Source organism: Zingiber officinale, chromosome 1A, assembly GCF_018446385.1.
Source record: "Zingiber officinale cultivar Zhangliang chromosome 1A, Zo_v1.1, whole genome shotgun sequence".
NCBI classification, from domain to species: Eukaryota; Viridiplantae; Streptophyta; class Magnoliopsida; order Zingiberales; family Zingiberaceae; genus Zingiber; species Zingiber officinale.
The window spans coordinates 122,236,434-122,259,446 of NC_055987.1; the positions used below are offsets into that span (position 1 = coordinate 122,236,434).

At 37.5% G+C, this 23,013-nt stretch overlaps 1 protein-coding gene and 1 non-coding gene across 5 annotated transcripts in view; one reads left to right on the forward strand and one right to left on the reverse strand.

Annotated features, from left to right (window-relative positions):
• The window catches only part of LOC122029895 (callose synthase 3-like), a 64,320-nt gene extending 42,218 nt beyond the window's left edge, over nt 1-22,102 (reverse strand). The window contains exons 1-10 of one of the 4 annotated variants that reach the window (XM_042589042.1): nt 21,920-22,099; nt 21,638-21,859; nt 6,710-6,810; nt 3,069-3,190; nt 2,888-2,981; nt 2,637-2,747; nt 2,455-2,571; nt 2,252-2,344; nt 2,050-2,141; nt 1,791-1,917 (exon numbers count right to left, since the gene is read on the reverse strand). In XM_042589042.1, the coding sequence (XP_042444976.1) occupies nt 1,791-1,917; nt 2,050-2,141; nt 2,252-2,344; nt 2,455-2,571; nt 2,637-2,747; nt 2,888-2,981; nt 3,069-3,190; nt 6,710-6,810; nt 21,638-21,824 (1,044 nt within the window). In that variant the 5' untranslated portion in view covers nt 21,825-21,859; nt 21,920-22,099. Of the gene's footprint in view, nt 1-1,790; nt 1,918-2,049; nt 2,142-2,251; nt 2,345-2,454; nt 2,572-2,636; nt 2,748-2,887; nt 2,982-3,068; nt 3,191-6,709; nt 6,811-21,637 lie in introns of all 4 variants that reach the window. The other 3 variants (XR_006125233.1, XR_006125234.1, XM_042589036.1) reach the window with 3 other exon arrangements.
• On the forward strand, nt 7,553-7,653 carry LOC122039121. Its single transcript, XR_006128016.1, has one exon. It is a non-coding gene; the product is annotated as a U6 spliceosomal RNA (small nuclear RNA).
• Nucleotides 22,103-23,013: the final 911 nt, after the last annotated feature.

Sequence of the window (23,013 nt, forward strand, 5' to 3'; positions counted from 1 at the left end):
GCTAAGTTTCAGACTAAAAAAACATTGTTTAAAGCCTTTTTGGAGGCCCAAAAGAATTTTAGTCCTTTTTTATTATCTTTTGGACTATTTTATAATTTAAATTATTTTCGTCTTTTGCAGAGTTAGGGTTAGGGTTTTGAGACTATTTAAACATTTGTTTAGTTATTTTTGAGTTAATTTTTTATCAATAATATTTTGTTGTTTCTTTTTTTCAAAATGGTAAGTTTTTGGATGCCTATTGCATGTATTTTGCATAATCAACAAGTCTTTAAAAGATTATTTCCGACATTCATATTTGAATCAAATGATTCAATAACTTCTGTTACATCTGCTTTGTTGGCCTTTAAACTGGGTCATCTTGTAAACCAAGGGAACATTCTTGAGGTTGAATGTGATTATATTGTTATTGTATTAGTAGAAATTTTATACTCTTTTATTTTGTGATATGAAAATATAAATAGTTAATTTAAATTTGAACATGTAATAATGTGGTGTCGACAGTTGCACGTATACGCAAAATTATTAATTTATTTATATGCAAATTGCCTTCTAAGACATTTTTTTCTAATTATTAATCATGTACCATAAAATTTCAAGGGTTTTTGGTAGGATTGCACAATTCTACGACCACAAATCGATCCTACGTAGAATCATGATTCTGCAAACTATAGTCCCCTCGGATGGGTTTAGTGGCTAACACATGAGGTGTTGCCACAATGAGGTTTGGAGTTCGAATCTCGGCAAAGCCGAGGTAAATACCTCCCTTATGTGCTAGTCACTATTCCAAAGGCTAGTAGCCGTCCGTGATTTACCTCCTACATGTTGGCCCTGGGATGGGTTGGCGGGGGCACTGGGGCGAGCGTATTCGCCTTTTTGCCACAATGATTCTGCAAACTATGATATTCACCCCCTCCCCCTCTAGCATATCTATCACCTGGTGGTTGTAACAATTTTATGTTAGTTTACATTGAAAATCAGCTTGCGAACTAAAATTTAAACTAAAAATTAACAGTTCTAACCACTTTGTTGTGCCTTACCAAGAAGGCCAAGGACATTAGAATTTTCTTTGCTAGAAAGAGCTTATTTTAATTAAACATTCCGTCACAAGCTGAGCTTGTGAGCATTCTGTACCAATTTTATGTTTGTTCTGATGGTGCAAGCTCATTTGCAAATTAGTGTGAGGACTACAAGTCAAAGATTTTAGTCATCATAATAAACACGAGAATGGAATTACAGAATGAACAATGCATTCTGATGTCATTCCTTCATGTATACCAAATGCAACCTAAGAGTTGTTGCACACTCATTGGTGGTGGTAGCTAAATTAAGTTTATGCAATTGTGCACACAGTAGGGTTGGTACTTGGTAGTTGAGTAGTTCTATTCAGTACTTGCTTCAGACTCTAAACTTGGATTTATAATATGTAATTCCTGATGATTTTGTTGTGTAAGATTTCCAGCGACATTGTTAGGCTATCAGCAAAAAGATATTGCCAAAAAGCATGGGTAACAATCTAAATATAGAACAAGGTCCCAAGGAAATCAACAAATGAAAGTTTCTGTAAAAATTTCTACAACCTAACTTTTCGTGACCAAAGCCAGACGTTAATGAAACCATGTGATTCAAGTAAATGTGGTCCACGCATCAATTTTCAAAAATAAAAATAAGGCAAATATAATAATAAAAGAATTATGTAGTAGTAAAAAAAACAAGTGCTGCAAAATAACTGATAGGCAAAAGAAGCTGTAAAATTATATGAATCGGATAAAATAACTGTTGCTAAATCATACATGATGATAGATGTAGCAAAGGCATTCTGGCATAAATCTTAAATTTGCAGCTTCACCCCAAATAAGAAGATAAAGGCCCATGTATAGAAGCTTCCACTGTTGCACTTCCTGCTGTATGGTTGGCAACCTGAAATTTTAATTCCTCTTATTCTGATAGCTAAAGGTCGCAAGTTGTGTGGGGAACTTTCAACTCCAAAATAAAAAACAGAGAGAACTGACATACAAATGAAAAATGCATATCTTGAATGCTTATCCTTACCACAAACTACTCTTCCGATTCAAGTACTTGCACCACTTCTTGTAGTTCTTAAACAATTTCTTCATGACCTCTGTCAATGCGCGTTCATCCAACTAAAGAGCAAGTATCACAAAATATTAGTGCTGCCCCAAAAAAAGGTAAAACACAAGCACATTCATTATCAACTTATTGGCAAAAAACGTGCACAGAGGGCTGAGAGAACCTTGGGTTGCTGATCGGGCTTTGGAATTTGACGTATATGGACATTTGCAAGTAACAAAATCAGGTGTTCCCTTTGATTAGACACATTATCTTCCTGCATGAATATACAAACATAGAATACTACCAAGAGAGATGGCATATAGGGAAGAAAAATTAATCAAATACCAACTAAAATATACAGGACAATTGAGAAGTAGTGCTTACCTGAAAGCCAAACATAACTTGCAGCCAATCTAGAATATCTTCATTAGGCTTCTTCTTATGGTTCTTAGGCCATGGAAGACCCCTTATGTTTCGAAGGGCAGATACAGCAGCTTGAATCTGTGAAATAGAAGATAGTAGTAATTAAAATGCATAACAGAATCATACTAGAAAGGAAGCAAAACCTCTGGATAACGCATGATAGCTTGGTTTGCACTGTCAGGATCAAGAGGAAGGATGTTATATGGACCAAGAGTTTTGGTCTTCTCCTTAACCTCATCGTGAGCTCGCAATATCTGTGTTAACAGTGCCACAAGAAAAATTCAAGAAAGAAAACTTAAATAGAACTATGATGTATGAAAACATGAAACCCATAAACCAGATGAAGAGAGGAATAAAGATGAACAATATGAAAGAAAATTCTGGAAAGATTTACCTCAGGTTCAACTTCAAGTGCTTGGGTCTGGTTAACAGCTTTTAAAACCTCAAATAAGACAGCAGCTGTCTGATAGGCTTTGGTAAGTTGAGCACTGATTGTAATAGATTAATAGGTCAAGAGGTGGATATTATAAACTTCCACAAATTAGATAATTATGCTTTTTAAATAGTCTGCCCACCGATCAGCTTTTTCAGTATTTTGAAGTGCTTGAATGTATTTCTTAAAGTACTCTCGGTAGAAGGTTTGCATCTCCCGTGTATCACTTCTTTGAACTCTTCCCTTCAGTGTAGGATTGTTCTCCTAATCATGGGAGACACCAATATGTAAAGTATTCCCATTATGTTGAAAGAACTAGATTGTACTAGACTAGCAACACCTCCCAGTTAGTGTTGGATGGTAAGAAAAACAAAAGTTACTATAATAGATATAGAAATATCGAAGTTGAAATGCAAGGTCTAAATAATAAAAATAACATAAATAATTGAGATCGTAAAAGCGTGTTCAAAGACAATTGCTAGGCTCCAATTAACTAGTTCGACTATATTTTTTATCTTTCAAAAGATGAAGCAACTTCGAAGCAAAAAAAAAAATTATACATGATAATGTCTAAATATTGATGACAATCTTTTTTTCAATTACCGTACTCTTTTTTGGAAATCAGTTAGATTAATCTTTTTGATTAGTTATATCTCAATGGAAAAAAAAAATTGTAAATTCCTCTTAGCATTAAGAGCATAAAAAGGGTCATGCATTCACAAGAAAAATTCAAGAACTCCAACCATTAACATTTTTATAGAATCAGTGAAAGTTTTTTATCTTGCCACATTATTCAAGATTTAAATTTTGAGTCATATTGGAGTTTCAGTCATTGATCGGAACAATATGCAATATGATTTGGGTACCATATTGTGTCATGTCAATACAATTTTGATGCTTATTTAATTAAATTATTAATATAAACAGTTAACTTTTTTCCCTTAATGATGTAACAAGCAATAAGAAAATGAGTTTTTCTGTCCTTTACAAATTGAGGGGCATATTTTGTTTTCAAATTCAGCAATATTGGAGTTTAAAGACACAAGAAAGTTTCGATTGTTAAGGATGTAAATTTATTTGAAAATTGAAATGAATGTATATTTTTAAATAACTATGTTTTGAAATTTCTCCATGAGCAATTGATAAGATATTTGATATTAAATACCATGTTATTTCCTATATTTTGTTTGATAAAGTCTAGATAAAAATTTTGGTTGAAGTTAAATAATTCAAATTTTATTGTTTTGGTTTTAAGTTGGTTTTCTTTTAACTATAATAATTAGAGTGGACAAAAAAAACAAAAATTCTAAATGTTAAATGTAAAATATTATATTTTAGACTTAAATTAGATTTTAAATTTTATAATATAATATATTTAATTTTATAAATATAAAATATCCAAAAAAAATTGACTCAAGTCAAGCGAATTTAAAGATTTTGGATTCAAGATTTATTTTAATAAAATTTAATTTTCTAGGTTCAATCATATTTGATTTAAATAAGTTTAAAAATAAATAAATTATTTTTTACCTTAATAAAATAAATTTTCATTTAATCAAAGCAGTATGTCATAGAGTTGTCAGACGAGCCAACCCGTGGTGGGGTGGGCCGGCCCGTGACGAGCCAGCTATTTGGCGAGGTGACGGGCCAACTATTTGGCGAGACGGGGTTGGTCGACCTGTCATCTTAGCGGGTTGGGAAGTCTTCAACACAATCCAAGGCAAATTACGGATTAGGCGGGGCAACCCACAAGCCCAAAAAAAATTTAAAAATAAAAATAAAAAAAAGTTTCATATCTTCAACGTTTTACTTCGGAAAGATTTCATCAATCAAATGTATCCAGAATATTTTAAGTGTAAATAGACACAAACAAGTACTTATGTTTGATGTAAAGTATTATTTTTATTTTAAAATTATAAAAAAATAATAATAATAATAAATTAACATAAAACTTGGCTTACATATGTTTCTCAACCCGCAGGCCAACCAAAGTTTGTCGTGGGCTGACCCGCCCGAGTTGTGGGCTTAGGCGGGTCTGCTCACGACGGGGTTGATAAAATTCAAACCGGTGGGCCAATCCAACGGACCCAACCCAAATTGACAGTTTTAGTATGTCGTACATTGTAAAAGTCATAACGCAAAAAAATATCTTCGTAATGTTAAATAATAAGTTTTATCATATTTACATTTTCCATTTTAAACTATTTTTAAAACTTTTAAATATCTAATTAGCTAAATCAAACTACTATTTTATATTTTGAGCAGTAAGAGTAGCTTATCACATAGTCTATTAAGCATAATAATTAGAATCAAATAACTTCAAACTCAATTTGAATTTATTTTAATCAATTTAAAATTTAAGTAAATTTATATATAGGATAAGTTAGTTTAAGATTTAAGATTTATTGGTATTTAATTAGGTTATGATATTATTAAAAAAAAGATTAGCACGTCTCACTTTCGTTGCTCCCTCTCTTTTCACCTGTTGTCGGTGTTGAAATTATCTCACATGTCGCAAAATGGTATCTTTCGCTAGTACCAAACAGGATGGCTCGACACCAAAAACCATGGATTATCATTAACAAGACTCACTTGTTTTTCATAATGAAGTATTTTTGCTTCCATTATAAGTTGTACATGCAAAACCTCACCTAACGAGAATTTGTGGGGAAAATACAGGAAAGTTTTTTTCATGTAACTAAATATCCTTATAGTAAAGGATCCTGCTTTATATGTTCCCATTTTATACAAGCAACAAAAAAAAAAATAATAATAATAATAAATGAAATAGCATGACCTGGTAAGTGCAAGTTTGCTATCCCTAGGTACTCAGATGTGGCAAAGCACATAGCGAGTGGTTGTTCACTAATCACTATCACATCACACTGAAACCACCTTCAGGAAAGTACAAAAGGTGTTATTGGAATTTGGAAAGCATAGTGAATATGATCAGAGATCTGATTTGAAGGAGAAAAAACGTCTTGCAAGGGTGATTGACATCATCATCAAAGATTGTTGCAAGGGTGCTATACATCATCATCAATGATTGTTTTCCGTAGGCAGGATGGTTGTTTTCAGTCTGCTTATTCCTCAAAATGTTGGGGCACGAGATCCTGGCAGTGGTCTTACAAACCAAGCCAAACACAATACATCTGATTGCAAAGCCAGTGAAAACCAAGTATGAGCAAAGGGAAAAAGTCATGGTGGTCTAGCACACTATTAAAAGCTAGGATGCTCCATGTCGGATAATACCACGTGAATAAGCATGGTGGTCCATTACATAAACCTGGAATTGGTCTTTTTCAGGCACTTCTTGATCGCTTATCAATTAGTTTGAGCTTTTGAGATAAGTGGTTAATCAATCAACTCTGCCACACTAAGGAAAGGATAAATGGAGGAGAAAACTCGAAGGGTAAGCATCAAAGAAGTGCCAATTTTGGGAAGGGATTCCAAATTGATATAAGTGGTTTAGGAATTTTATGATTGAACAGCCCTGATATTGAGTTGAAAGTAATAGCCAACTGAAAGAATAGCATCCATATATGGGATTCCAATGTAAAAATACCAGCTTACTAGAACAGTATCCCATGTGAGGTAAATCTATACATTCCTAAAAAAATAAATTGAACAAAATGTGAATAAATATCTAATGTTGAATATACATATCTTTCATATGTAATCTGAAATGTAATAGCATAATCAAAATTCTCAGCAGAGAATAAATAGTAAGGCATCGAAAGCCAAATAAATTTAAGGTGGATTCTGGAAGTGTAAAAGACATACCCTTTCTAACCTCTGAAGAAGTGCAGTCTTAAATTGGCGAACACCACGACCACTCGAAGTAGGATCCAAACGATGAGCTTTCTCAAAAGCATAGAAACGACCTAATCCATTAAAAAACATCATACATTCAAACAAATATGACAGAGTATGATAACAGAATTAAATATAAATGTAGAAGGATTGAATAATTCTTGTAAAAAGCTATAAATCAAGAACAAAATAAGGAAATTAATTTCTACAAATTTGACCAGTCTATCACAGATCCAAGATAAAGAGAAAGAACCAATTAATGGATCTCCACTGTAATTTTAAAAATTTACTAGCTCACTTAGAATAACAACAAATAGTTTCAAGATGGGCAGAAAGATACAAGATTAAAAGAAAATCACACCAACAACAACAACAACAACAACAACCAAGCCTTTTCCCACTAGGTGGGGTCGGTTGTAAAAGAAAATCACACAGAGATTATAATTAAGGAGAAACCAGTTTAAATTGTCTTTCAAATGCCTACCAAAAGCTACCTGATGCAGAGAAAAAATTTGTATCCTCATTGTTGACTATCATAGATTATAAGAAACTTGGCTTAATATCTAAGGAGCAAGATAATCAACATTTCTATACCGACTTTTGTGGAGTTGTGTGGTAAATTTCAATGACATTGGTCACGATTGATGAATGCATTAAGCATGTAAAATTTTAACACACTAGTCTTCAGCTTAATAGTGAGGAGAGGAGTTCAAGAAATCTGATCAGCGAGGCTCATACTTGAAATCAGGTGAACCAAGAGTCACAATCTTATGCAGTTCATTTGATTTTTTTCGTGTTAACCTAGCTAGACAAACTATAAATAAAGAGCAATAAAATTGGGACAGCACAAAGAAAATTAGTATGTCTCCTGATCACGGATGACTTGCGTAAATTGAGAAATTGTCCAAACTTTTTAAATGAGCATCACCCATTGCAGCAAACGCTTGGCCTCTCCTTCTCGAGACCTATCCTGAACTCTGACTTACTGTTGCTTCAACAACAACTTAGGCAAGTACCAACCTGCATGAGTAGCAAATAATGCTTTAGGTGGAATCCCAAAGGGAACCATTTTGAACTTCCAATGCTCGGGAGTGACTTTGAAATTTCTGATGCCACATGGAATTCATTTGCTCCAGCTAAAGCAAAACTTGTTGCTTGGCTGATTTTGTTGGGAAGAATTAACAAGAAAGTAAATTTGGTGAAGGGGTATCATTGCCTGATACAGTTTGTGCTTTCTCTGGAAATGTGGACCATGAAGAATCTATGCAACAACTCAACTATTGGCAGTAATGGACTGGAGCATTTTTAAGATTATGCTAGGATTCCAGAGAGATAATCCTTCTTCAGTAAGCTGGTGGCCAGATCGGACCATGATACATTAAGGAGGTGGTTCTGGGTCATTTGGCAGGCAAGATGTTGGAAAACCTTTATAGGTGATTCTGAATCAAAATTCAACCTGCTTCGTAAATGGAAGATTATGATTAGGCTTTGGAGGGGGTCACCGGAGGTTAGAAGAGCTCTACATTCACTGATTCAGGGCCGAATCTTCTTCTTTCGTTGGACAGGAGGGTTCTTAACTTGGGCCTATATGGTGTATGTTATGGTGCTTCAAATGAGGCCTAATGGGAAACAATGTTTGACTAATCTGCTGAATATTATATTCTTGTGGTCTCCCCACTTTTTTGGCCTCTTTCTTAGCTATTGCATACTTTTTTAAGTTTTTTTATTATTATAATAACTTATAAGCGGTTCATTTTACCTTTACTTTCTCTTGTACTTTCCACCACTAAGACTTTTTTACATGATAGTGCACGTCTTTTTGACTCACTGAGTAGACTATTGGCTATCATTTTCAACTTTAATATCTTCTTATCCCATGTTATATTCGAGTCATCTACTTATGGAGGGTCTTAAAATAATACATTTACTTACCAAGTATTAGGAAGAATTGGCTAACTGGTCTTTAGGAGAATTGGCTAATTATCTATGTTAATAAATAGGTGGTTTGTAAAAAAAAAATTATATATAAAATACACAAGCTTTGAAGGGGAGCCTTGGCGCAACAGTAAAGTTGTTGCTTTATGACCAAAAGGACATAAGTTCGAATCCTGAGAACAACCTCTTGCAAAAAAACAGGTAAGACTGTGTGCAATGGATCTTTCCTCTGGACCCGCAAGGTGGGAGCTTCGCGCACACCGAGCTGCCCTTTTTTTTATAAAATACACAAGTTTTCCTCTCAACTAAAACATTTTACAATCCAAAACAAAATCAAGTATAAAGATATCACAATAATTAGCAAAACAATATGTGTTAGTTCATCAAAGCTTAATTAAATTCTTATCATGAAGGAACCGGTGTTTAGGGTTGTACTGAAGATTATATAGATTTAATTGAAGTTGAATTGTGTGTTAGGAGATTTTGGTTCATTGGGATTCATTGTGATTCAATTTGAGGCTTTCTTGATCCTTTGAAATTGTGATTAGATGGGTTTAGGTTGTGCCTTGGGCTCAAATTAGGCTTGAATTGAATCAAACTAGGTGTTATGTGATTGAACCAATAGTGCAGATTTGGTTTAGTGGAGAAGTTGATCCAGTGGTTAAGTTAAAGTCTTTGGTAGTGTTTCTCCTATTAAAATCCCTCAAACTTCTGTTGCTTTCTTCATAACAAGTCACCCTCACTCCCCATCTTGATCTCCCCCTCCTCACTTTGATCAATCTCAATCATGTTCCCTATTCCAATCATGAGCTTCTTAGTCTATGATGATATCATCAATTAGTTCTCCCCTCTCCTCTTGTCATGAGCCCATCTCCTCCTCTTCGTGAGGCTAATAGTCAGTGAGAGGAGCCCTCCTCTCCCACAAATATAGGCAATAGATTGATTCCCTGTTGATCTTGGGCAATGAGATCATGCCCGATGTGTTAGTCCACCAATCAAGCCTCTTTCTCCAAATATTTGGCACTGAGAGACTTTGATAATGTCAAACCCAAAGCAATAGCAAGAAGGTTTCTTCCCTACTTGGACAACTAGATTTGCATTCTAGATAATGGTTTTAGGTAGCCTTTCTCCTTGTTCAAGCAAAAATTGCAGGAAAATTTCAATAACCTTCTTTTAATTGTGGACACTTGATTTGTTTCCCTATAGTTTATATTATTCTTGATCTTGAATAAGGCTTTTGTTTCATATTGTTATTTATGGTAGGAAAGAAAGTGTTCTTTTCATAGGACTTTTGAATTTTGACTAGGAGGGATTGGCAATCAATTGGTTGTTGTGATTCATGAACAAGGCAAGTTCGTAATGTTGTGATTCAAGTTTGGATTTTGTAGCATTATAGTTAAAAGTTATTTTTTATCTATATCTTACAGTCCTAGCATTTGGTGGAGTTTAGGTGTGCGATTAGAGGCTTGGTTGTGAGTTGGAGGCATTTCAAAAAATGGGTAATTCTTGTTTGGTTTCTCTCAATGTTTTGAAAATCGGACTTCAGATTAGTACGGTAAGATTACCAAATGAATGTTTTGACTAGTTAAACAGTTCGCAAGTCTCCTGGTGGTGAGTAATTTACAATGTTCAGGGTATAAAATTATGTTACATGAGTAATAAATTGAATAGTTAAACTAATATATATAGAAATTATATTTTATGGGTATTTCTCTAGTAACATCACTTGTGTATGATTAACAATTAAGTAATCATTAAATTTCAAGATCATTATATGCTATCCTGTTTTGCAAAGGGGTTAAAAGTGACACTTAAAAGCGTGAAATAGGGGGAAACAAGATAAAATTGGGAAATAATTCATAATCTTCTTCTTTACAACATGCTTATATAGGGTTATATATATCGAGTAAACTTGAGAAGGGTTTATTTTGAAGATAATTCACATCACTCTTACCTATTGAGTATTGACACTTGTCCTCTTATCTCTTTAATTTGTTAGTTAGAGCCCTAGAATCAATCATATGATGATTGTTATTTGGACTCATTGTATCATATTCTTATGTATATAAAGGCATTTGTTTTGGTTATTATACTTACTTGTATTAGTGCCAAATAACTAAGTATAATAACGTCCTTGAGTAGAAGGTTCTTATCTATATCAATCGATTGGTTGAATCGATAGTGAGATGGTATAGAGAACACTACTCTTAATCATTCCTAGTCAAGTATTAACATTCAGGGACAATGTTAATGCGACGAGACTAGCATGTAGGTCAACTCGATGACTTGATCTCACAAGTCATGGATATGGAGATATCAAGTTGACACATGGGTATGCATTGGAGAATGTATACTGAATGACTCGCCATGAGAAAGTATCATGGATCGTTATATGAGTGTCATATACTTTCTCATGTGGCTATTAGTATGACTATTAGTCCTTAGACCTGAAGTCATCATGGTTCCCTACATAAGGAGTTACATACTTTGGCTTCGTCAAACATCACCCGTAACTGAGTGGACTATAAAGGCGATTACTGGGTATGTAACAAATTATGTGGAGGGATGTGAATGATGTAGATAGGATATATCCCTCCTATATAACGGGAGTGACATCGTTATTCTTGATAGAGTGAGACTACTAAGTGCATGGTCATGCCCAAATGAGTCAATATGAGATATTGAGCTCATTTGATTAGAGTGAGTCTACTTGGAGTTCAAGATTTAGATTGATCAGAGGATGACACCGTCTATGCCTCAAATTGATCAATCTAGATGTCAATGATAGAAGGACACTTGTCATATATTGTGAAGAGTCACAATTAGTAGTCACAAGGTGATGTTGGATCTCAACATTTTTGTAACTTGGGTAGTAATGATGTGTTGCTAGATACCGCTCATTACTTATGCTTCTAAATGGGTTTAGGAGCATTGCCAACGTTACAAGAACCTATAGGGTCACACACAAAGGGCAATTAGATGGAGATTAGGTTCATTTGATGTACCTAGAGGATTAGGTTCATGTGATGAACCAAATTGAATTAAAAGTAATCCAAATTAGATTAATTGAGTAAGACTCGATTGAGAAGGGCAATTAGATGGAGATTAGGTTCATTTGATGTACCTAGAGGATTAGGTTCATGTGATGAACCAAATTGGATTAAAAGTAATCCAAATTAGATTAATTGAGTAAGACTCGATTGAGAAGGGCAATTAGATGGAGATTAGGTTCATTTGATGTACCTAGAGGATTAGGTTCATGTGATGAACCAAATTGGATTAAGAGTAATCCAAATTAAATTAATTGAGTAAGACTCGATTGAGTTAGACTCAAGTGAGGTTAGACTTGAGTTAGACTCAAGTGAGGCTTAATGATGATATTCATTGAATTTTGAATTCAATGATAAATGGAATTCAATTTGAATTTTAGATTCAAATTTCGAATGAGTTTCAAAATGGACATTTAATGAAGAATATTAAATACTCATTAAGGCTCATTAATGAGGCTCATTAATGGTGATAATGAGTATTAAGTATTTTCATTAGATAAAAATACATAAGCCATTTTTTTACTCTTATTTTCATTATCGATCATGATTATTCCTCCTTGCTTCTTCTTCTCTCCCTCTCCTCCTCCTTGGCCGAAACATCCAAGAGTGCTAGCACACTCTAGGTGTTTTTCTCCACCTAATCGTTCGTGTGGATACACATAGAGGGGTGTTCACTTGACACCCTTGAGATTCGACATCTTCTTGGACGAGCGGGATTCGCAATGGGCTTCGCTACAAGGATAATCTCTTAACCATGTAGATCTAATGTAGATATAGGATAGAAAAATATATACACGAAATTTTTGTTCTTTTAATCTTCGCACGGATCCGGTGGCATGGGATTTCGAGGTTTCCGCAACGCAAAAAGCGATTTTTGCGGCTCAAAAATCCCAACATAATTTACTCTTGTTGGCACTCTTTTTGGATACTCATTTTCTTGTGAAATGAACTTCACATTGATGGATTGCTTAATTTGTATAATCAAAGTAATGGAAACCGGGATTAGTCCCTAATGTGGAAACGTACTATGACCATAGGAGCATAACATATTTTAAACTTAAACAGAAGTAGTAAAAGTGTAACAAATGGTGATTAAGGATTCAGCCCTTACGGTTTTAATGGAGGCTATACACATTAGTGAGTTAGTTCGGGTTTCAACGGGTTTCAACACATTTTAATATTCTATGGGGGAATCAGCAACTCGTGTTTAGGGTGGAGCTTCGACCAATTAGCACATTAACTGGAATCTTCCGTGCATATTTTTTCGTTTCTACCCATGCTTTTGTGGATACTATATTGATCTAAGATTTTCATACTGAGATAAATTGGACAGAGAGTGATCAAATTGGTAAACATTTAAAGCTTGCTAAGTGGCGATAACTCAAAGTTTGGCAATAGGTAATGATGAAAAGCTTACCAAGTAGTGATATCCTAAAGACAGCAATTGGTGATATCTAAAAGCTTACAGCATAATTTTTTTAATAGTTTAAAATTTTTTAAATTCCTACTTTTGGCCTCCAATTGCAGATCAATTATCTAAATGATTTCTTTGTTGATTGTGATATCTCATTGTGATATGTGTTGAGACCGAAAAGTAGCTAGAGGGGAGTGAATAGCTCTTCGCATGCTCGTCGTTGGCGTTGCTCGTTTCTTTGATGGTATGCAGCGGAAATATAAGAAACAAAAGCATACAACGCTAACAAGGATGGTTTACTTGGTATCCACCTCACAAGAGGTGACTAGTCCAAGGATCCACACCTACTCACGCACCCTCCACTATGAATAATACTCCTTTATGATAGCTACCAAAGGCGGAGAAGCCCTACAACACGCTCAATACAAGAAGAAGAAATGGAAGTACAAGATAAGCAAAAGCTTACAAGATGTACAATAAAAACCCTAACCCACTTCTTCTTCTTGTTTTTGATCCGCCTCTTGACTTGGAAAAGCCACCAAGAATCTTCAAGAACTGGCGATCTGGAGCTTGGAGAGAGATATGGAGGTGCTGGAGAGTATCTGGAGTGAATCAGTGAAGTTCTGCCGAAGGAAATGAACGCCTGCGGCTTAAATCGACGCCAACGGTCGGATCCCGATCGATTGGATTGCCCCCAATCGATCGGGGAGGCTTTGGATCGATCCAGAGCGCCTCTGTGCTCTCTGGAATAGCCTGGATCGATCGGTGGATCGATCCAGGGCTTATCGCGCATAAACAGCAGCTCCCAATCGATCCACTGATCGATTGGGACCTCTGGATCGATCCACCGATCGATCCAGAGGGGTTCTGTTCGCGGGGACTCACCGGATCGATCGGCCGATCGATCCAGATCTTCTGGATCGATCCAGATCTGCTGGATCGATCCACTGATCAATCCAAATCTGCTGGATCAATCGGCTGATCAATCCAGATCTTGATTTTTGCCCAAAACCAAGTCCAAAGCCCCCTAAACCAATATCTAGTCAACCATGACTTGTTGGTACATAAGACCTAGCATCCGGTCACCCTTGACCAGCTAGGACTCTCTCACCAAGTGTCTGGTCAATCCCTTTGACCCACTTGGACTTTTCTCTTCTTGCCAAGTATCCGGTCAATCCCTCTGACCTACTTGGACTTTTCTTCCTCGTGCCAAGTATCCGGTCAATCCCATTAACCTACTTGGACTCTCACCAGATGTCTGGTCAACCTTGACCCCTCTGGATTTCTCCTGCCTGGCTTCACTCACCATGACTTTCCCAATTGCCTAGCTTCACTCACTAGGTCTTTCACCTGGCTTCACTCACCAAGATTTTCCTCCTGCCTAGCTTCACTCACTAGGACTTCCCAATTGCCTAGCTTCACTCACTAGGACTTTCACCTAGCTTCACTCACCAGGATTTTCCCTTGCTTCACTCAGGACTTTCTTCACTCACCAGGACTTCCTTCTGCCTGGCTTCACTCACCAGGACTTTCAGTCAAGTATCCAGTCAACCTTGACCTACTTGACTTTCCTTCACAATCTTAACTGGTCAATTTGACCAAACGAGAATTGTATCAACAATCTCCCCAAATGAACAACTGCACCTGCATTGTCCATATCATCTATACTCAATATATTGTCAAACATCGAAACACAAACCAAGACTCAGGCTTGGTTAACCAGGTCAACCTTGACCTAGGGAATATTGCACCAACAATCTCCCCCTTTTTGATGTTTGACAATACCTCTTGTTAAGTTAGGAAATTAGGCTACTCCCATAGCCTCAACTCCCTTCATGCCAATATATGAATGATGGTTCCCTTCATTCTCCTCCTTTCCTAGAGGGCAAACTCCCCCTTTAGGTACTGAAGGCCTAACTTAACCATGCATTCTCCCCCTATTGACATACATCAACAACATGCCCTCATCATTGGGCACACATCAAGAACAAACTCTCCCCCTGAAGAGTTACTCAACGTTGTTTACAACTTCACTCGTTGCTCATAACACAATAATGAAGGTCTCATACCCTTCATTATCATCAATTTGCTCATCCGTGAGCAATAACCACTTAAACAATGAGAATATCCACTCCCCATTAAATCTCAACGCCCAACCTTGAGCATTTCCTCTAAAAGAAGGTTAACCACCTTCCAAGGTGTATGAAAAAATAGTGTTCATGTCTTTAAAGAGTTCCTCCCCCTAAAGACATGGTGATAACTTCTGTCATAGCACCAACAATGACTTGGAATCCCTAAACCTTTAGGAAATCCAAATTTAGAAGTTTTGAGGTTCAAAATTTCAATATTGAAATCAACCTCAACCTAAACTTCAATTTAGTCTTTCTTAACCAATCCATCCTTGTTTTCAATATGAAAACACCCTTTTTATGTATACACATGTATTTTGAGGGGTTAGGAATGGTTACCTAGACTAAAATAGGTTTAAAATGCTGAAAATAAGCTTTCCCAGCCAAAATCAGCATCTTCAATCGATTGGAGTTGGGTTCCAATCGATTGAACCCTGCTGAATCGATCCACTGATCGATTCAGTCTTCTTGGATCGATCGGCTGATCGATTGAGGCACTCCAATCGATCCACTGATCGATTGGAGGCCTGAAATTGCTGAAATTCAATTTCAGCCAATTTCAGAAACCCTTAGAAAATTCTACAAAATTCCAAAAATCGTAAAAATTTGTGTAGACATTATTTAGGGTATAATTTATCATGGAAAAATAGTTTTTTATGAAAATACATCATATTTTCAAAGATTGACACAAACTTGAGAACTTGCAAAAACTTTAGTGTTTTCTTCAAGTTTGTGTCTAACTATTCAATGGTGATTACTATCAAAAGATAGCCTTCACCAAGGTTTTCCAAAATTATTTTAAAAACATTTTCAAAACCAATATCCCACCATGTACCTTGGGCTTAATGCACATGACTTGTACATTAGCTTTCCCAATGATGGGAAAACACATAACTATGTGTTTTGATGAACTTAAAACTCAAAGAAATGCACTAAATCAACATGTTGAGTTTTGTTCATCATCCTAACATCTCACTTGTATCTATTGTGGACAAAACACATACAAGTCATCTTATAGGTCTTTGTGAGATGTAAAATTTGGTTTTGCCCTAATCTAGGGATCATGCATATCTATCTAGGCATTTTGTGCATATTGAACATCCACCTAGGATGTCACTTGTTGACTTGTTGATAAATGTCATTTGTCCTCAATTTTAAGGAAATAAGCATAATGCATGATAATTTTATGACATACATCAAAAAGAAATAATTTTCAAAAGAAAATTTTCTTATAACTACATGATGTATGTATAGCATGACATGGTATTTTTGTATTTTCATGATAAGGCATGAGTGCAAAAATAAAACATAATGTCATGGCATATAATGAGCAAACAATCATGGCAAAGTCTAGCATAAATAAAATACCTAGATTACCTATCTAAGTATCGTTAATCTTAGCTAATCCTAAAATTTAAACCCTAGATTGCCCAAAGTGCTTCAAGAGAGTGTCAAAACCTAAATGGGCATTTCTAATTCTCTTGATTAATTTATGCCAATTGAAATTAAGCTTATTCCACAAATGTTGACATATTTCATTTTTCCACAAGAGTAGCACTTTAAATTAAGGCTCAAATTACCTTTAATTTCCTAAGAACATACCAAAATCCCAACTTGGTAGGTCTTATGATTTTCCAATATGTGTCATTTTAAAATAAAACCAAAACTTCTCAAGTGACTTTCTTAGACTTCTTAGAAGTCTTAGTCACATTTATTGCAAAAATACTCTTAGGAATAACCTTCCTAGTATTTTTGACTTGACCACTAGACCTAGGGTTGGTTCCATAACTATATGGAACCCTATGGTAAGAGGGCACATCCTTCTTAGCCTTGGGTTTGTATCCCAAACCTCTATGGCCATTAGATGACCTTTGTGCTCCTAAACCTAGGCTATGCTCATTTTGCCCTTTTAGGATATTTTTCATCCTTTTTAGGGTCTTTTCCATTTTATCAAGCCTTGACCTCAAGACTTGATTTTCTATCATTAAATCCTTAGATTTTGATTTTTCATTACACTCATGAGCATTTTTATTTCTAGACTTATAACTATGGTCCTTAGTGTGATTGTCTAGATTTTTATCTATCTTCCTAATCCTAGGTGTGGTAGTCTTAGCATGATAAGCTACATGAACATGATAAGCTACATGATTTTCTTTAATTTTATCATGCCTCCTATTTTCATGGTAAATAGCATTAAAATGATATAAACTTGAATTAGCATGCTTTTTACCATTATGCAAGGGAATAGGCTCAATGAAAGTTACCTTTCTTTTCACCTTAGAGGCTCCCCCTTGAATTGAGCTTCCTCCTTGAGCCTTGACCATCTTCTTCCCCTTGGGGCATTGACTTCGGTAATGCCCCTTTTGATTGCAAGAGAAGCATATAATATGCTCCTTGCTCTTCTTTGTATTGGGGATGGTCTCCTTGGGCTTTTGTGCCACTTGGCCCTTCTTCTTGACCAATTTAGGGCATTTACTTTTGTAATGCCCATGTTCCCTACATTCAAAGCATATGATATGATTTTTATTATTAATTGAAATGTTTATACCTTTGCTTGTAGGGGTGGCATCTTCTCCTTTTGATCCGGAGGTAGAAGCTTCCTCTTGATCCGAAGATATTCCTCCATTCGATTTTGCTTGACTTGCGGAGGTGGAAGTTTCTTCATCCTCATCTTCTCTTGACCCGGATGTGGAGGATTCTTCTTGCTCTTGCTCCGGTGTCAATGAAGATTGCTCCCCCTCAATCCTAGAGGTGGAGGCTTCACCTTCTTCTTCATCCTCTTGTACATGAAACAAGGAATATACTCCTTCCTTGCTCTTTTAATTGCACTCCTTTGAGGATGAAGCTTCTTGGACTTCCTCTTCTTCGGAAGTTGAGCATCTCTCAATTTCGGAGTCCTCCTCTTGATCTTGCTCCAATGAGTCGTCCTCTTTGGATTCCTCTTGATTCGGTACAGTGGAGGGTTTTTCATGGATTGTTGTCAATTTGCTCCAAAGCTCCTTGGCATCGTTGAATTCTCCGATTTGAGCCAAAATGTGGTTAGGCAATAAGTTGACCAAAAGCTTGGTCACTTTATCATTTGCCTCGCTCCTTAGAATTTGCTCCAAGCTCCATTTGCTTTCCTTGAGAAGCTTGCCCTTGGAGTTTGTTGGAGCTTTGAAGCCTTCCATTAGAGCAAACCATTGCTCTATTTCCATCATAAGAAAATTTTCAATTCTTAATTTCCAAGAATCGAAGCTTGTGTACGGTGGAGCCACCCTTGTGTCAAATCCAAGTCCATCTTGGAATTACATCTTGAAGTTGAGCTTCTTGAAATCTTTGACTTTTGATGAATTTGCTTCAACTTCTTCACCCTCTAGCTATGCTTGTTTTGTTTGCCCCTTCCGGCGATGATTCCGGTGAAGAGCAACCTTGCTCTGATACCACTTGTTGAGACCGAAAAGTAGCTAGAGGGGGGGTGAATAGCTCTTCGCGTGCTCGTCGTTGGCGTTGCTCGTTTCTTTGATGGTATGCAGCGGAAATATAAGAAACAAAAGCATACAACGCTAACAAGGATGGTTTACTTGGTATCCACCTCACAAGAGGTGACTAGTCCAAGGATCCACACCTACTCACGCACCCTCCACTATGAATAACACTCCTTTATGATAACTACCAAAGGCGGAGAAGCCCTACAACACTCTCAATACAAGAAGAAGAAAGGGAAATACAAGATAAGCAAAAGCTTGCAAGATGTACAATAAAAACCCTAACCCTAACTTCTTCTTCTTGTTTTTGATCCGCCTCTTGACTTGGAAAAGCCACCAAGAATCTTCAAGAACTGGCGATCTGGATCTTGGAGAGAGCTATGGAGGTGCTGGAGAGTATCTGGAGTGAATCAGTGAAGTTCTGCCGAAGGAAATGAACGCCTGCGGCTTAAATCGACGCCAACGGTCGGATCCCGATCGATTGGATTGCTCCCAATCGATCGGGGAGGCTCTGGATCGATCCACGGATCGATCCAGAGCGCCTCTGTGCTCTCTGGAATAGCCTGGATCGATCCAGAGCTTATCGCGCATAAACAGCAGCTCCCAATCGATCCACTGATCGATTGGGACCTCTGGATCGATCCACCGATAGATCCAGAGGGGTTCTGTTCGCGGGGACTCACCGGATCGATCGGCCGATCGATCCAGATCTGCTGGATCGATCCAGATCTGCTGGATCAATCGGCTGATCGATCCAGATCTGCTGGATCAATCGGCTGATCAATCCAAATCTGCTGGATCAATCGGCTGATCAATCCAGATCTTGGTTTTTGCCCAGGATCGACACCTACTCACGCACCCTCCACTATGAATAACACTCCTTTATGATAACTACCAAAGGCGGAGAAGCCCTACAACACTCTCAATACAAGAAGAAGAAAGGGAAATACAAGATAAGCAAAAGCTTGCAAGATGTACAATAAAAACCCTAACCCTAACTTCTTCTTCTTGTTTTTGATTCGCCTCTTGACTTGGAAAAGCCACCAAGAATCTTCAAGAACTGGCGATCTGGATCTTGGAGAGAGCTATGGAGGTGCTGGAGAGTATCTGGAGTGAATCAGTGAAGTTCTGCCGAAGGAAATGAACGCCTGCGGCTTAAATCGACGCCAACGGTCGGATCCCGATCGATTGGATTGCTCCCAATCGATCGGGGAGGCTTTGGATCGATCCACGGATCGATCCAGAGCGCCTCTGTGCTCTCTGGAATAGCCTGGATCGATCGATGGATCGATCCGGATAACCGAAAAGGCGTCCCAATCGATCCAGCGATCGATTGGGACCTCTGAATCGATCCACCGATCGATTCTGTTCGCGGGACTCACCGGATCGATCGGCCGATCGATCCGGATCTTCTGGATCGATCCAGATCCGGATCGATCCACCGATCGATCCGGATCTCGGATCAATCGGTGATCAATCCGGATCTTGGTTTTGCCCAAACCAAGTCCAAAGCCCCTAAACCAACATCTAGTCAACCACGACTTGTTGGTACATAAGACCTAGCATCCGGTCACCCTTGACCCTAGACTCTCTCACCAGTGTCCGTCAATCCTTCGACCCACGGACTTTTCTCTTCTTGCAAGTATCCGGTCAATCCTCCGACCTACTTGGACTTTTCTTCCTCGTGCAAGTATCCTTCGACCTACTGGACTCTCACGGACGGTCAACCTCGACCCTCTGGATTTCTCCTGTCGCTTCACCACCATGACTTTCTCAATTGCCTAGCTTCACTGGGTCTTTCACCGGCTTCACTCACAGATTTTCCTCCCGCCAGCTTCACTCACTAGGACTTCCCGCCTAGCTTCACTCACTAGGACTTTCACCCAGCTTCACTCACCAGGATTTCTGCCTAGCTTCACTCACTAGACTTTCTTCCTGGCTTCACTCACCAGGATTTCCCGGCTTCACTCACGGGACTTTCACCAGTATGGAACAACCTTGACCTACTTGACTTTCCTTCACAATCTTAACTGGTCAACTTTGACCAAACGAGAATTGTATCAACAATCTCCCCAAATGAACAACTGCACCTGCATTGTCCATATCATCTATACTCAATATATTGTCAAACATCGAAACACAAACCAAGACTCAGGCTTGATTAACCAGGTCAACCTTGACCTAGGGAATATTGCACCAACAATATGTTATTGGTGGTGATCTCTCAATTAAGATACGTTATTTAACTTGTTTGCTCTAAATTAATGGAGATTTCGCATGCCAAATGAATGGTAATTTGATGGACCGAACTAGTGCAAAGCATGGCAATATACAAGCACAAAAATTGTGCATGCAATTTTAGCAGCTAGAATAATAAAAAAAATCAAACACATGTCCAACCCAAAAATGAACTCAAAAAATAAACAGAGTGAATTTCTAGAACTCCATTTCTCTGACAAACTAATTAAGGGCATGGTGACTAATTAATCAAAAGCTGAAATTAAGATAGATTTCTTACACATCTTCAACAGTACAGGAATTATAGAAAACCAAGAACCGGCACATGGCAGATAAGAAGCGCACAAAAGATAACTATGTGCATGAACTGTTATCAACAAGAATCATAAGAACAAAGTAGAATTGTAGGGAAAAAATAGTCAAACATGTACAACCCCGAAATGAACGAAAGAGATAAGCATCAGCGAATCATGCAACTCTTACAAACGAGAATCAGAAGCAGGAAATTGCGGCCTTGATTCCCAGCAGACAAAAGCCAAAACTAGAAAAAATATCTCACAAGCACGTTTTGCAGCAGGGAATCATACAAAACCAAGAATTAAAGCATGTAAAACCCAAGAATCAAAAACATGGCAGCCAAGGAACGCGCAGAAAAAAAAACTCACAGAGATAAGCGACGCGGGCGTTCTGGCTCTCGACCTCGTTAGCGACTCGAAGGATGGGCGCGATCTCGACGAGCGACGAAGGCACGATCTCACTGTCGAAGATTGACTCCCCGAGGTTCCCCGCGGTTTGTGTCCGCAGAATCCGCCGGGGGGGCGGCTGATCCGGCGCACGTCTAGACGAAGACATTTCCCTCGAACAGACTCCTAGACGGCGACAACAGCCTGCGATGGGGCGCCGACTGTGGAGATCGTGCAGGTCATCGACAAGGGAGAAAGATTTACCTGAGCTATGGATCTACGAGCACCGCATGACAGGGATCGCAGAGCTAGAGAGAGCGCTGCGAAAGAAACCCTAAAAAAGCAGAGGCGTAGGGAGCAACAAGTAAGCTGTTGCTTGACGCAACGCTTGGGGGGCGACGGGTTGGGGGGAGAGAGAAAGAGAAGATGCAGTGAGGGTGTAGTGGACCGGAAGTGAAGACAAAATAAAATGGGCGCTCGTGTTAAAAGTAAAGGGTCCCTCGTCAAGGTTTGGGCAGAAACTTGGAGTTAATTACCAGTCGACCATTAACGGTTGGATCATCGCCGTTTCGTGCTAAGTGCCAACGCAGCCGTGTTCGAATTTTGAAAGTTGAGGGTGCAATGGTCATTCGCTTCCTTTTGCCGGTGCTCGTAATCCTCTGTTTGGGAGAAGGTGAGTAAAGGGGAGGGAAAGGTAAACATGGATAAAATGAATTTTTACCCTTGTTTGGGAGAGAGTGAGCTATGAAGGGGAAGGGGAGAGAAGGGTAAAGCTTCCCCTTGCATGCTCGGGAATAAGCGAAATTCCTTACACCCCAAATTGGGGTGTAAGGAAGGGTAAGGAAAAATTATTACAATTATATCCTTATTTATTTTTTCACATGCTTATTTATTAAAAAAATAAGAGGATATTTTTATAAATTTATATATTTAACCTTCATTCCATCCCTTTCCTCTCACATAAACTTTCCCTCCCTTCTAAATAAGGGCAAGATAAATATATTACTTTCCCTTCCTTTCCCTCCCTTCCCCTTCCATCCCCTTCCATTAATGAACCTTACCTCACCCCATCCAAACAAAGGCTAAAACTTAATTTATTTCAATATAATTTTTTCTTTTTATAAAACTACAATAATAACATTAAGTCATAGATTATCTCCCATTATATTATTACTTTATATTTAAATTATTTTTATTTTTATTTTATTACTATTAACTAAATTTTTTTATTTTTTTATATACATATTTTATATAGTTTTACATCTTCTAAAGTAGATTCGACTTAAAACGAGTTCAAAACGAGTTCAGATCCTCTTGACTCGACTTACAAAAGAGATCATGAGAGAATTAAATATTAT